This window comes from Pavona decussata, unplaced genomic scaffold (genome assembly GCF_977016875.1).
Source record: "Pavona decussata unplaced genomic scaffold, jaPavDecu1.1 SCAFFOLD_77, whole genome shotgun sequence".
In the NCBI taxonomy this organism is placed as follows: domain Eukaryota; kingdom Metazoa; phylum Cnidaria; class Anthozoa; order Scleractinia; family Agariciidae; genus Pavona; species Pavona decussata.
In genome coordinates, this window is record NW_028145495.1 from 440210 (window position 1) to 455102 (window position 14893).

The window sequence follows — 14893 nt, forward strand, 5'->3', positions numbered from 1 at the left end:
ACAAGTTTTTTATTTTGTTAACACTGTCGCATATTGTAAATACTCCTCACGGCCCGAGAACAAAGAACGCGACCGAGAATTTAAAGAACTTGATAACACGACCGAAAACGTAACTCGTAACAGCCGAGTACAAAAAAACTAGACCAAGAACAAAAACTCGTGGCCCGAAGTCTTATCTCTCTGCCCATCGCGACCCCAAAAGAAAAAAGAATTTGATAATGCTACCGAAACCTTAACTCGTGCCGCCTAATAAATGTAATCTTTGTTTAGTCGAAACCCATGTTTTCTATAGCTCATGGATTGGTTTGATATTTTCAAAAAAACCAGTCGAAGATGCTGCTGACGGCAAAGCAATGCACAAAAACATATAACACGCGTACAAAGCGATTTTTTCCTCCATTTAACCTATTGTTTTGTGGCTTTCTCGTTCTCGTTGCCGTCACTGTTGCTTTGTAAGTTCCCTGAAAAACGATATTTAGGTCACATGATGTTCACAAAAAATGCAAAGGACATTATTCGTTTCAAGAAAATGTTTTGAAATCATTTTAATGCCTATTGGTTATTCACTAGGTCCTACTTGAATTGCTTTTAAAATACAAAGGCATATGTATTAATTGAGTTACGGTATACAGCTCAATTCGAAATTGACAAAGCTTCAATTTTTCAAAGTCACCTAACGATTCTTTTCGGTAAAAACCTGTTTGGAAGGCCGTAATCGCCTCAGAAATTCGGATTTAGCCAACGGTTTCTTAATTTGACAAAATATCAGCTAGAAATTTCGTTACACTACAAACAAATTCCTTTCGTTTACGTTTATGTCCGGTTAAAAATACAAATCGAGGTCAGCTAGTACTTTCGAAAGTCAACAACAGCTACAGTAAAAATTGGGAAATAACATTCTGTTTCCAAAAACTTTCTCCAAATTTAAACTAAAGGATCCGAGCATAAACTGTTTTAACATACACAAATATGCCTTTACAAGGCCACAAAACTGACGACCCAGGAACACAGGGAAAACATTAGCTGCTTACAAGATTAACTAGTACAGCTTAAAATATCTTGATACGTGATTCAATAACCTTCCTTTGTGTTAAGGGTAGTACCATGAAAAGAAACAGAAAAAGCGAATGACATTTCTAACACTCAAGAGTCAAAGTTTTCAATTTTTCGTGCTAAACTAAGATAAAGATCAAAGTTTTCTGCAAAGCTTTGGTATATTAAACCAAATGTTTCTTTATTACTGCAATTGTTCACAATCTAGTCATGCTTTTTAACGAATGGTGAGTCTTTACCCAATATAAGAGACCATCCTTGGAATGGCTGAACAGTCACCTCATCAGAGGTGTCTGTACTGTGGACAGTAAAACCCAGCATTCCTGCCACCAGTGCAGCAGTGTCCTGTGCACCAGACGGGTCTTTGATGGTGAGTGGTACGGTCACCAGACCACTTGTGAAATCATCAGCCCTCGTAAGACGCCGATGTCTTGTTCCCTCCATAAAGTCGGTGATCCATCCGCTGATTTTGCCCACTGTACCGGAGCCGTTTGGTCTTTTATAGTCCATTATATGGCTCCACCACTCTTGATCTGGCTTTCCCTGGTAAGTTTCAACCAATTTCAGGAACACTTTCTGCACCAGATCCCACCATTCAGTGGAGATGGCAATGTCGTTCTCTAAGGGTTCCAGTAGAGTTCGCAGTATCTTTAATTTTGAGGTCAATTTCTTCCAGTCTGCCTGGGTTCCCAACATCTCCAATGCTGGAATTCCACACATCGTCCTCATGTGGAAACCAAAATACTGCTTTACCGAGGACATCAGTGTTACTTGCGAGACAATCTTCTGCACTGGCGTCGTAGTACTGAAATCTGCTGTCATTCCATCCACAAACTCGGGCACTTTGACGTTTTCTTTAATCCCCTTCGTTATTTGATCGAAGAACCAGCTGTAGTTGACGGTATAGATGCTGCGGTCTGGCACTTCAACCGTAATATCCTTCTTTCCTTCATGCTCCACAAACATCTTGCGAACGGATTCTTTCTGCGAGTTCTCGTCGATTGCGCAGGCAACTCGTTTGATGACACAAAACCACCAGTCATCCGGCGAGGTTCGGAGTTTGTAGTGGTAACTGTAGGCTGTAAAAACGGCGGCAAACATTCCACAATCAGAAAAAAGTGAATAAACTTCCTCGTCTGATCCCAGCGCGGCCACTATGTTTGAAGGAGCTTCTTTACCGTTTTCTTTCCTCCTTTTGGGGATCTCTGCGATCTCGGTGTTGGCCTTTTTTGCTGCGTGTTTCTTGAACAACTCTTTAGCTTGCTTGTCCCTTTGCAGAAATTTCAAATCTTCGAACTTAGATGGGGCCAAATGTTGACTGGCGAGCGGAATACACTTGATGCTCGAACCATTCTCCGTCACGGTGTGCTGGCTGACATTAGGATCGAGTTCAGATTTTAGCCTTTTAAAATCATTCTCCTCCATTCTGTCGGCAGTAGGACCGCGTTTGGTTAAGGAAGATGTAGCTGATGTGTCACTCATATCCACTGCCGGGAACTGAATGCAGAAAACGTCTTCACCAGCACAAAATCTGACTGAACAGTAATTTTTCGATCACGTGCGTTTGCTTCGATCTGACGCAATACTGATGTCAGTTAGACTGCAAAACAGGAAGTTCTTAATTTTTCATGTATGACGGGTAAACGGATCAAGTGAGGCCTTACGCTACCTCTGTTTTATTTTGTCATCATTAGGGAATGAGATGAATAAGCTTTTTTTACCACCGGAAAAAACTACATATTTTTTTGCAAGTTAATAGAGTGTTAAAAATCAGGCTTTCAGTTCCTAAGACACTATCTTGTTGATTTCGTGGTTTGGATTAGTCATTATTAAATTTCGAAACGTAGATATTGCCCGTGCGTCTGTTTTATCGAGGCCAGTATATATACTTATTCATTTTTAATCAAGACTAACTTTTCTGCTTATTTTCCGCTTTTCTTTTTATTAGTTTTATTTTTTTGAACGTGGGAGGAGGGGGGTGGTGAGTTCATGCATATATTCCTTAAGTAGTAAACTCTTGCATTTGAAATGCATGGATTTGCGGTAACTGGAACTGGAACTGTATTATAAAACTAATAGTACCATGATAACAAGTTTTTTATTTTATTAACACTGTTACAGACTAATGAAATGCACCAAACTAGCGTTTGGGATCACTTAGGGGCTATATTACGGAGAATTTGCAGTCGTCTGGTCACAAATGTCAAAAAAAAATCCTATCTGACTGCCTAGGGTGCATAACATAACTTTGTAGCAGACCTTTGAAAAATTCATTATCATTAAAAATCAGATAAGAATTCCTCCAGACAAAACTTCACCCGGTTGCCGGTTCAATTCGCATCTGCGGTAGTCACTGATTTATTCGGTTGTTGTTGTTTACGTATTTCTATGAAGACCAGACTCTTATTGTAATTACAAAGTTCCTTTTCAGGAGCCTTACATAGCAACAAATCTTACTGTCAATACATGCCGGTTGAGAACAGAAGAAGGGGACACTTTCAGGGGTTAGAGAACGTCATTTCAAATAGCTATGGTGGGACTCTGGGGAGGTTGTTTGAATTAAGGGTTTCTTTTTTAAAAGTAGTCCTGAATACAGAAGTATAACAAGGAGAGGGATGCTCTGTCAGAAAAGGCTGAATTAGGTTCTCAGAAAATGAAATTTCTAGCGTCCCTATTTGTTGTTCTTTCAGATCAACTGATGTTGCTATGCAAATGAGAAGTGTTCAAGAAATCTTTCAGTTTTTATGCAAGCCTCTTGAGAAATAGCCACAATTATTGCTCACTGAGAGGTTCCTTGAAGATATTCAGACCTTCTAAAGCAAAGTGGATAATTTTAAATGAAAAACAGCTAGAAAGGATGTGAAATTGCTGCTTTTTGCAACAGACAAATGTTGTGCATGATATAAGTATCAATCTGAGCTATCTAGGCAGGTAAGAAATATAAACTTCTATAAATGGATAGTTTTGGATATTGGCTTCCTCTTCAAAATTTGTCCAAACCACGTACCATGCCCCACACTGCCAAAAGATATCCTGCCAAATCTGCATATGTGATTTGAAAGACCATTAGTTATAGAAACACACAGGATGTTTTCGTTCATTTTTATGGAATGTCAAACTACCCCTGTAAGAGCATGCTTTTACCTCAAGTGGTCCCCCCCCCCCCCCGTATACTATGGAACTGAAAAGCAGAAAACAAAACTACTTCGGCTTTTTGGAATATTAGCTCACCAAAGCCAACTTCTGTACAAGTTTCATCGAAGTTGGTTGACGCACATTTCCACTTTCAACAGACAATGACACTTTTGAAACATTATAAATGAAAAACATCTTTTATTTCCCACCTGATTAAATTGATAGTCATTTAAATTTTTGAAAAATTTTGTCCAATAACTTCTCAAGCTGGATAACACATGTTCCAGTGTACAATATAAATTAAATATAATAGGGCCACATGTTCTTCCAATTTGTTAGCTTGCAGTTTAATGTAATTAAATTATAAAATACAGTGTTGTTTATCAAAATTTAAATTAAATATTTTTTCTTTGGACTCCTTACCGTGGAGTTCGAATTAGCGCTAATTAGCTATATATAGGATAATTATACATACTTCAGTGAATTATAAAAATTTCTCTGAGTGAGGAAGTCATATCTCACCGACAAATGTGAAGATATTTGAGGAAAAATAATTTGAGGTATGAAAATTCACTCGATTCATTCCCGACTGTTGAAAAATAGATGTTGGATGATTGTGGGCTTAACTACACATCTCTGACATCTGATTGATAAATAACGTAAATATTTGCTCCTATGACAAAAACGTCCCATACAAAAAAGCACTGCTCATGCTGATCAGTAGTTTTAATTTGAAAACTTTATTCCAATCAAACTCGTGTCTTGGTCGCGGGATAACGGGTGAACGATGAAGTCTCGTGTCGTGCAAGGCAAGCATTAACCGCCATTGGCACAATGTTGATTCAATTGTTGTTCGTGACCAAGACGAACTACTCTTTTCCCTGTTTTGCTGTCGGCAATGGTCCCAGGTCTTTCTTTTGAAGGCAAATGCGACATATATATTGCCAGTCGAGTACGCTGAGCTCTAAACAACTTGAAATTTGTTCCACAAATCCTCGTTTGCTTATTTTTCAGTGCAATGCTTGGCAATTGGGAAAAATAGGTTTTCCATTTCCAGAAAGAATTACGGAGAATATGTCTTGAAAACACTGCCTAAGTTAGACAAGTTCGACGTTGTCGACGTCATCTTCTTGGCTTTCGGGGATTTTGTCTTGTTCATCTAACGAGCGAGTCACCGTATAGCTGCTCTGGTGAATCTTTTGACGCAATTTTTCCCAAGTTGTCTGTGTTGGCTGAAGATGAAACAAGTGTTTCTTTTTTAATAAAACAAAGTTTGTCGCAGAAGATAAAAATGCATAAACTAGACAAAGCACTGTGCAAAACTACGGAAGGCATGCATGAATGTTTTGTAAACCAATTTAAAACTATGTTTTAAGGCATGCCTTGTGTAAAAGTCATTCAATAAACTTAGGATGTGTTCGATTGACCCTATTCCGGAATAGAAAAACGTACAACGATGACAAGAAATCCCTCATAAGAGGTTTTAGGAGTTACTGAAGCACAAAATGGCTCTTAAATTATCGTGAATCAGCGAAAGCTTGCAAACGTGTCTTCTCAAAGTTACTAAAAAAAAGAGAGATCTAACAGCTAGTCCGCTTATTCTTATCCCGGAATACGGTCAATCGAACGCAACCTTAAATTCAATTGTGAATTAACTTACACTTGTTTGACGCCTAATTTTCACGGCCGTAAATGCTTCTGCTGCTCTTTGCAGGGTATCAACCTGGACTCGCCTTTCTTTCATTTTTGTCTAAAAAGAGACAACAACTTTGTCAAGTAAGAATGAAGAAAGTCTCGGAGTGTCTTTTGCCACCGCGCAATCTCAAACTAGTGCCAGGGTTTTCCTTACCACCGGGTTTTCATGACGTCTTCAAAAGACAGGGAAAGCGTTTTCTCGTCGACAACCAACCAATTTCCAGTTTCACAGTGCTTGTATTGACTTCGTTTTAGCGCTTTATCTTTTGTGTAAGCGTCTCTAGTGAAAACTGTAAGACTATATCGATGAAAAGGGATGGTGGGGTTTCGTCGTCGTAGCCTGGATTTGATTCCCGGGCTCTGTATCACGTGGGTTGAGTTTGTTGGTCCAAGAGATTTTTCTCCAGGTTTTCGATTCTCTTTAAGCCGGAACATTTTCAAATACCAATTCTATCTTGATAGTGTCCTCGAGCTACTTGACACTCAAACAGAGTGATGTACGCAGTATTGTACGCATGTGCTCGAGCTGGGCGGAAGTGCGTTTCAGCGCTCTTACAAATTCGTTCATATTGTCGTATTTATTCTGTCTATTGACTCTATTATGACCGGGAACGAAAAGCTACGAAAAGAAAATCAAGCCTTGCGTAACGAGATTGCCGAATTAAAATTAAAGTCTGTATTTGTAAGTTCTTGTTAGTTTTCTTAGTTTTTCTAAAGTATTCCTGTATTCGTCTTGTCCCGCCTCGATTAGTTTTGTAACTAGTTGCGGGACAAACCATTCATTGTTGTTGTTGTTTTACAAATAAATTGTTGTTGTTGTTGTTGTTGTTGTTGTGTTACTTAAGTGATATTTTCCCCTGAGTTTACCTCGAAATCTTCATCATTCTTTACACCACCATCAACTTGACTTAGCTCTGGTCTCTGCCAGTTAAAAAAAGAAAAAAAGAAAATGAAAAAACGTTGCACCTAAGTACCATAAATTCAAAGTTCTCTGTCCTCGCTTACTCTGATTTAATGTTATAGAGGCCTTACACTTGAGTTTCTTAGTTCTCAATAAAGCTTAGTCTCTAACATTAACACAAACGTAAAGATTAGAAAAGGACAATACCGATCTTAAGGCCCGGGGGTGGGCTCCCATATAAAAGTGACGGGGAAAATCGTCGCACCTTTTAGGGGTTAAAATTCGTGGTTTGGAACCTCTAAGGTTGCTGTAATCTAAAATGACTTCCGTCAGAGGTATGGTGGTACCTTGTAGGGTATTTGAGTCGAAAAATATGGTACCTCTTTAACTTAGGGGTAAAAAATTGCTCGAACCACGCCCAAAAAACAGAATTCTGGTACCTTTTACACTTTTAGGGGTTCTTTTGACCTCCCTCCTCCCCTTCCCCGCCCAGGTGTTTAGGTCTACAGTGCAACACAGTGAAAACTAGATCAATGGTGGCTCCACAATATAGTAAAAAAATAAATAAATAAATAAAATAAAACAGGAAGCAGGCATTTTGCAGATATAAGACAATTTACCTTTGCGCTTCCGTGAGGTGCTGTCTCCTCTGAGCTGCTTGACGGTGGGGCTCCTTCGAGCGGTGCTTCCTCGAGAACACAATTAACCTCCTCTGCATTGACTTCAGAATCAAATTCTGTAAAAGATTCTAAGATAGACTCCTCCTCGGAATCAGAAGACGATGAAGAACACGAACGTTCTTTCGGTGTAAGACGAGCTGCCTCGCTTTCCTTGTTCAGTTCTTTAAAGGAAGGGTCAACTTGTTCGGAAATTTGGTCGTATATGTGATTAGGCACCCCGTCTATCGAGAACTTGTATCGAGAAACCAACTCTTCATCACTCTTGGGCCCCTGCGGAGACCCTTCTCTTGTTAGCTCATTTGGGTCTCTCGCCTCGGTATGCAGTATAAGGGAGTTTAAGGAGATTTTCCCTTCTGTGCTGTTCTCTTCAGAGCCTTCTGTCACGGGTACAGCAGTATGACTGTCTTTCACCGGTAAATATGCGTCATCTTTTGGCGGCAGATCATCCTTTACTTCTACTGGGGCGTTCTTGAGGCGTGTTATCACCTCCGGTAGCTTATCATCCGGGATATTGATTATTGCGTCCTTGTTTGCTACCGAGTTACTCGGTAATGTTGTTAAGGTGTTGTTCCCGCTGCTTGGAAGGGTCCCCATCATTTCATAATCGTTCTGAGTTCTGTTTGACCGCTTCTTTGCCGCTGCAAATAAGAACTTAAATGTAAAAACTTCAGAAATAATGAACGGAAGGGAAAGTGGAGTAGTAATCAGTTTTGAACGTTGAGTGGAAGAACTTGGAATTTCCTAAATGGGGTCATACATGAGTTGAATTTTATAGACGACTGTTTAAAATTAAACGACTTTTACAACAATTTGATGCCACATAAAAAAAAAAAGAAAAATAAAATCACTTTAATTAAGTGTTCATGTATTTAGCAGAGAGCACTAATTGGGGACATTTTCCAGATCGAATTGGTATTATATTTTAGAAATGTTGGTTTTTGAGGAGAGGGGAAAACGGAAGTACCTTTCCAGGAGTAATTTCCCAGGGGCTCTCCCGTTCTTACAGTAAACTTTTGCCCACGAAAATCCCTTCCATCCGACTAACTGCCCCTAGGTTTCCAAGGATGAACTCTCATATGATACCGAGTCCGAGAATCGAACCCGGGCCGCATTGGTGGGAGGCGTGTGCTCTCACCACTGCGACATCCCTGCTCCCACGTCATGAAAGGGTCTTCTTGACGCTTAGCGTTGTAAAACTATGCTGTAACATTCTGGCCTGGCTAACAAAGATAACTACATGTACATACCTTTTAAATTAGGGGAGGGTTTGCTTTTAGGAGTTGATGACACGACGCCAGAACTGCTTTTCTCCCGCCTCCGTTTTATGGCGTCCTTTATCTGGTGAGATAAGGAAATATGGAAGTGTATGTCATGCAGTTTAATAACAAAATAGACTATTTATGATTACAAAGGACTAAAGGTAAATTGGCTACTGTAAAGCGATGGAAACACTCGAAACGTCACCACTCGAATCTCTTTACAGCGGCCAATTTCCCTTTAGTTATCAACTCTGTCGATAAACGAAACATTTGTTTCTACTCTCCTCCGACGCAGCACCGCAGTTTCTTTAGAAACTAACCCCCTTTTCTATTTATGATCAGATCACACAACCTTCAATGTATACACTCGATTGAAGAAACTCTGTCCTGTGTAAAGTGATAATCTTAAACGATGCATGTGCAACCTGATGGAATTATGGGGTGATCTAATTAGCTTGCCCATATTTTCGCTAGAGTACCTGTTTTGGGGGGACCTTTGCACCAAGAAGGCCTCGGGACGCGTGGGGGGAGGGTTGGAATTCGTAATAGTGAGGGCTATACGGGAGGCTCCGCCTAAAAGGAGCATATTTCGATGGGTTTCAAAAAACAGATTGTAGACAGAAGGATAGCATTAAATCCAAATGTTAGAAAGCGTGGCAAAACCTGAGAAAGAAAATTCCCGGAAGAAATTATGACGCAAGGATTACACATTCAAATGTTTCCTTCGCTCTTTCCATAAGGCCTTAACGTTGGATCAAGTTGTGATATTGTAAGAACAAATTAGATGTTGGTTACTTTTGGGGCTTAAAGGAATGAGGTCTAAAGCCTGGTTTTCACTAGTGACGCAAGCACAGGCGCAAGCAAAAGCACAAGCATAAGAAAATGAAAAATTTTGATCCTTGTGCTTGCGCCTGTGCGTATCCTTGTGTCGAGGCCGTTTTCACGACGGAAAAAGCATTCTTATGCTTGCGCTTGTGCTTGCGTCCCTAGTGAAAACCAGGGCCGGGTTGTTCGAAAGCCCATTAATGCAAATCTACGATTAAAAGTTAATCGAGGTTTTCATCTCGCGTTTTAAAAGTGGTTTTAAAGCCTAATTGCAAGCTAAAGGTAAAGAAAAGTGTAAGTCAAAACTGAGGGGCAAAAATCCTTTCGAAAAATCTTTACTGACTAGTAATTTTAAAAGTGGAATCAAAGTTCACGTTAACCCAGGATTAGCTTAATCGGGCTTTGAACAACTAGGCCCTGCAGGGTTAAAAGTACACCGCGGCAGAAGTACTTTATATTTGCAGTAACACAAATGATGTTACGCCCACCGCTCACCTGTACGTTTAGCAAACAATGAAAAATAAAAATCATCAGCCCTTGGAGAGAATTAGAGATGGCGAAGATGTACTTGAAGACGATGGTACCTCCACTGAAGCTAAGGAGCCCAAACAACCACGTGATTCCAAGCAAGGGAAGAACGACTGCGGAGGCCTTGATCCCAGCTCTAACTTTCTCGATTTGCGTCTTACTTTGAACGTGTCTCGTTCCCATCATTTGACGAATAACTAAGATGAACACAACGATGTTAACCTGTGGAGAAAACAGTCTTTCTGAGTGGTTTGAAAGAAGGAGCCCTCAATAATTTTTCTAGTGTAATTTACTCGAGAAGCCGTGGGGAGAACGCAAGATATTCGAAGCGCGAGTCGCACTCGCGAGCGGCAAAGCCGCGAGTAGCGCGGGCGGCGGAAGGCGCAAAAGAGAGACTGCTAGCGAGTGACTGTCCGGGCGGAAGCAGGGTGTTTAGTCGTAAATAAATTGAAACCACTGAAACATGTGAGTAGTCTTTGTGATGCGATCTGCCTTTCGAGTCATGGTTATCTTAAAGGTGACTACTGTTGATAAAATCGTTTCAACACCGGAGCAGTATTACTTTGTCTGGCGTCATCGTTTGGTGAAAGATTTTGCAAGTCACTGGACCTTGGACAACAAAGCAAAACTTAAGTCACCAACGGCAGCGTTTTCAAGGAAACGAGTGTAACTTCAGGGGAAAGCTTAGTTTAAATAGGAGTGTGGAAGTTTTAAAATTTTCGCGCCATATTTTTGACTCGAGGCCTTTGGCGTACGGAAAATTAAAGTCGAAGCTCACGTAAGTGACTATACTTAAATGCAGTCTAAAAAATGGCAATTCGTTCAAATATCTATTTACGCGAGCTTAAAAAAAGAAATGCTTGTGACTGAGACCACAACTGCGGGGTGTTGAGTTATGAGAGATTCAAACGTAATGTTGTGTTCATTAACTGAGTATCTTCTTAAAAGGTTTCAACTTGGAAAGTTAAAAAAGTCAAGCTCGTGTTTGTCTTTTTTCTCATTTCCAGAAATTTAGAGCAGTTTACGTATTTTTGATAGACTTTTTCACTGACCGAAATAACGGTTATTGCGGGTGCAATAAAAGCCCATATCAGACCACTGGAAACATCGAGCCAACAAGTGGCTTCGGTACCGTAACCATCAGTTTGGGTAGCAGCCAATGAGATGGCGACAACGATGGCAGGGAAACCTATAGGGAGACAAAAACAATCATCATGAAATAAAGTAAACAAACAAACAAACAAAGCAGACTGCAGACAAGAAATGACTGAGAACAGCTATTTGAAATAATTTTGTCGATCGGATGTTTGCGCACACAGCTATTGATCAGCTTTATTCTAAACACGGGACCAGATTTCAACCAGCCGTGACCATGACAACTTGACATACGCCCTTGAAGGTCCAGCTCTTTGTTGACCGGAAAAAGTTGAAAAAGAAAAAAGAATGTACTCCTCCCTCTACAAGCGTCATTAACAACTCAAATAAAGGGATAATTCGCCATATGAGTTATTTGTTCTAGAAATACGGACGGATGAAATCAGGCAAATCATTTGTCTGAAGTTATATTCAACAACAAATTTTATTAAAGCCATAGTTCACAAAAAGCATTTACTACGTAAAACAGAAATAATAGGGGTATTGGCTACCTAAAGTAACCTTAGAGTGAAAAATGCCAGGCAGCTAGTTTAAAGAAAAAAAATATTATATATGTTGAGGTCGGGGGCACAAACAAAATAATATAGAGAGACATGCAAAAATATGAAGAAACAGAGTACAGATACCTATCAGTAGACTAATATAATCATTAATTTGTAAAAGTAAATAATTATTAAATTGCAAAACAACATTTTTATCCAAAGGAGCGATGTACAGAAAATTAATAATTCTTGATATAAAGGTGTTTCATTTTCATTTTAAACAAAGACAACGAAGAAGATTTTATATCGTCGTCGGCGAGACAGACAATCCGTCTCTAGGTCCACGGGGAAAACGCCCAAAAAATTGCGTTAAACCTTTATCGCAAGAGTAGAACATTCTGGAAACTAAAACCTAACGACTCTAACCAAGCAAAACATACGCAAATAGCGCAATGAACCAAACAGAATTCGCAGGAAATACATGTAACTGTCGCCAAGCGCGGGAAAACGCGTACGTCAAAGCCTCGGTTGGGTTTGGTTTCGCTGTCATTGGTTGAGAAAGTGGCACGAGTTTTGTTAATCAACCAATCACAGAGCGCAGTAAAGCACAACCAAAACAATTAACGTGAATAACATTCGACTCTCGAATAAAAAAACACACTAATAAGTAACAGAGAAAAAAGTTAAACACCATCTGAAGCAAACCTACCCCATCCAAAGACGTAGAAATACTTGACCTTTTCCTCAGCTCCGCCTCCGAACACTTTCACCAGTAAAAAGTAAAGTAACACACCCTCGCAAAGCATCCAAGAAAACAGCGCCAGTAAGAAGTAGTGAAGTAAGACAGCAATTGCAGTACAACCCACCTGAAAAGGAATATATCAGAACACATGAAGGGAATCTTTGTTAACACTTATATGTCAACATCGCTTTCTCCGGTGGGACAAAATTGTCTTGTCTCTTTGAGAGAAGGAATGCCTCCCACCAACGCGGCCCAGGTTCGATTCCCGAACTTGGTATCATATGTGGATTGAGTTTGTTGTTGGTTCTCGTCGTTTTCTCAGAGAGGATTTCTCCGGGTACTCGAATCCCCGCCCCCATCAATGTGGCCCGGGTTTGATTTCGGATTCGGTATGATATGTGAATAGAGTTTGTTGTTGTTTTTCGTCCTTTTCTCCGAGAGGTTTTTCTCCGGGTACTCGGATCCCCCGCCCCCATCAATGTGGCCCGGGTTTGATTTTCGGACTCGGCGTCATATGTGGGTTAAGTTTGTTGTCGATTCTCGTCCTTGCTCCGAGAGGTTTTTCTCCGAAACCTCAAGTTTCCTTGCACGCAAGTAACGTGTTGGGTCGAAACTGCTTCATGCTGTGCTTCTCTGCCAAGAAATTCATCTCTAAATTGCAAATTATGCCTCGTACATTTTATGCACAACGTTTTTCTGAGTTCTGCTTTATTTATGTAGCTTGTGTTACCACCAGACATGGCAATGACTGATTAATAAACTTATTTTTGAAAACACAATATATAACCATACCTCGTTTCCTCTCATCGATCCCTCAGATATAACAAATATACAAGACAAAGCGATGGCCACGCACAAGTTGAGCAAAACTTTAGCTCGCGGACTTTTCACCACTCGCCAGAAGAACAGCGTGACGGCAATCGTAATGAGGACCGCGAGGAGCGAGATGGTGCAGCCAACTATTGATATGATTTCCAACGCTTTCTTGTGAGCCTCTCCGACCTCGAGATAGAAAACAAAACTTCTGAGAACGTTGTTTTGGTTTAAGGTTATGTAATGTTTTAAAAATGAGCAGGAGTGTCTTATCGGGTTGCCGAGTGGTTCAAGACCCGTGAAGTGCTGCGAGTTTTTTGAATTTGAACGGCTTCAAAAGCATTCCTGGAAAAGCGTGTGTCTATAGAGTTCATAACAATTATGTTTTTGTGAACGTTGGAAATTAGCATACGAGAAAAACACCGCATACTTATGAGGAAGAGGTTTATCGATATAAAGTCACAGCACGTGATGTATCATCGACCATTTAATAGGTCAATGGGCTTATGAATTACTAATATCGTAGTAATTCCTAGTTGTTATATCTATTGCATTACTTTGTGTGTATTTTTTTATGTGTGAATTTGTGCCATCTTGCTGACCTGTAATTAATTAGATGCTAGAAAGATTGTTGTTGTTGTTGTTGTTGTTGTTGTTGTTGTTACTGAACCAGGCGTGTGACCTTGAAAAGGAAACATGAAAATGTTCCACTTTATTGCCCTGCAAATTGACTTGCCCTTGCAACAGGTTGAAGCTGTTTAATGTGTTCAATGCGTTCTGCATACAAATGACTTACAGATGAGTCAAACGGATCCATGAGTGACGCAAATATGGTCAGGTGATCACATTCGCATGTTGTCATAGTAACGTCAGATTCACTCGGAACAAGCCTGCAGCCGCTGGTTTGCCATATCGGGGATTCTCCAGGTCGCCAGAAGACGCACTTAGCGTCAGGTGTAACATCAGCTGGGACATCGACCTTGGAAAAGAAAAGAACTTATTACATTCCAAATTCCCCCTCCCTCTATTAAAAAGCTTTAAGGGCACCCTCTACCTCACCAACCAACTCTATTAAGCATTACGAATATACTAAAGTATCTGCAGGTAGTGTTTTTCTTGTTAAGGACGGTGCCTACTATTGTTACTGCGCATACGTTCTGCGCATCTTGTGATACTCGGGTTTCCTCTTGGTGGTGCCTACTAATACAGGGATATTTTTGCGCGGTTTAAAACTATGCGGAGAAAGCAGAACTTAGCAAATGCTCTTAGTATCCAAATTGAAAATTGGGGGTAGCCATGCATTTTTCAGAGATAATAAAGCTTAAATTTGGAAGAAAATGCCATACATTGCTTTGTATTTTACTGCTTTTTAGAATAACTGTTGCTTAATTATCTCTAAAAAATGCGTGGTTACCCCCCTTTTTCTTTTTGGATTTCAATAGCACTTGCTAAGACCTGCTTTTCCCGCATAGTCATTAACCGCGCAAAAACACTTCGGTATTAGTAGGCACCGTCCTTAAGTCCAACCTATTTGAAACAAAAGTAATTCGCTCAAATGAATAAACAGCCTCGCCGCGTCCCCTCACCCCTTCCTCCCTGAAAAAAATGTCCTTTAAATCAGTCCT

The 14893-nt window shown here is 40.2% G+C and overlaps 2 protein-coding genes across 2 annotated transcripts in view; both read right to left on the reverse strand.

Annotated features, from left to right (window-relative positions):
* Positions 1 to 528: 528 nt before the first annotated feature.
* LOC146476389 (uncharacterized) lies at positions 529 to 2622 on the reverse strand. Its single transcript, XM_085114552.1, has one exon. The coding sequence runs from the start codon at positions 2533 to 2535 to the stop codon at positions 1258 to 1260; it is 1278 nt and encodes a 425-aa protein (XP_084970678.1). The 5' UTR covers positions 2536 to 2622; the 3' UTR covers positions 529 to 1257.
* Positions 2623 to 4375: 1753 nt separating this feature from the next.
* Positions 4376 to 14893, reverse strand: part of LOC146476390 (uncharacterized) — a 51538-nt gene continuing 41020 nt past the window's right edge. Inside the window, exons 25-34 of the mRNA XM_085114549.1 lie at positions 14065 to 14247; positions 13248 to 13457; positions 12423 to 12579; positions 11129 to 11265; positions 10044 to 10298; positions 8712 to 8802; positions 7405 to 8102; positions 6751 to 6804; positions 5849 to 5938; positions 4376 to 5420 (exon numbers count right to left, since the gene is read on the reverse strand). Of these exons, the coding sequence (XP_084970675.1) occupies positions 5286 to 5420; positions 5849 to 5938; positions 6751 to 6804; positions 7405 to 8102; positions 8712 to 8802; positions 10044 to 10298; positions 11129 to 11265; positions 12423 to 12579; positions 13248 to 13457; positions 14065 to 14247 (2010 nt within the window). The 3' untranslated portion in view covers positions 4376 to 5285. The remainder of the gene's footprint in view (positions 5421 to 5848; positions 5939 to 6750; positions 6805 to 7404; positions 8103 to 8711; positions 8803 to 10043; positions 10299 to 11128; positions 11266 to 12422; positions 12580 to 13247; positions 13458 to 14064; positions 14248 to 14893) is intronic.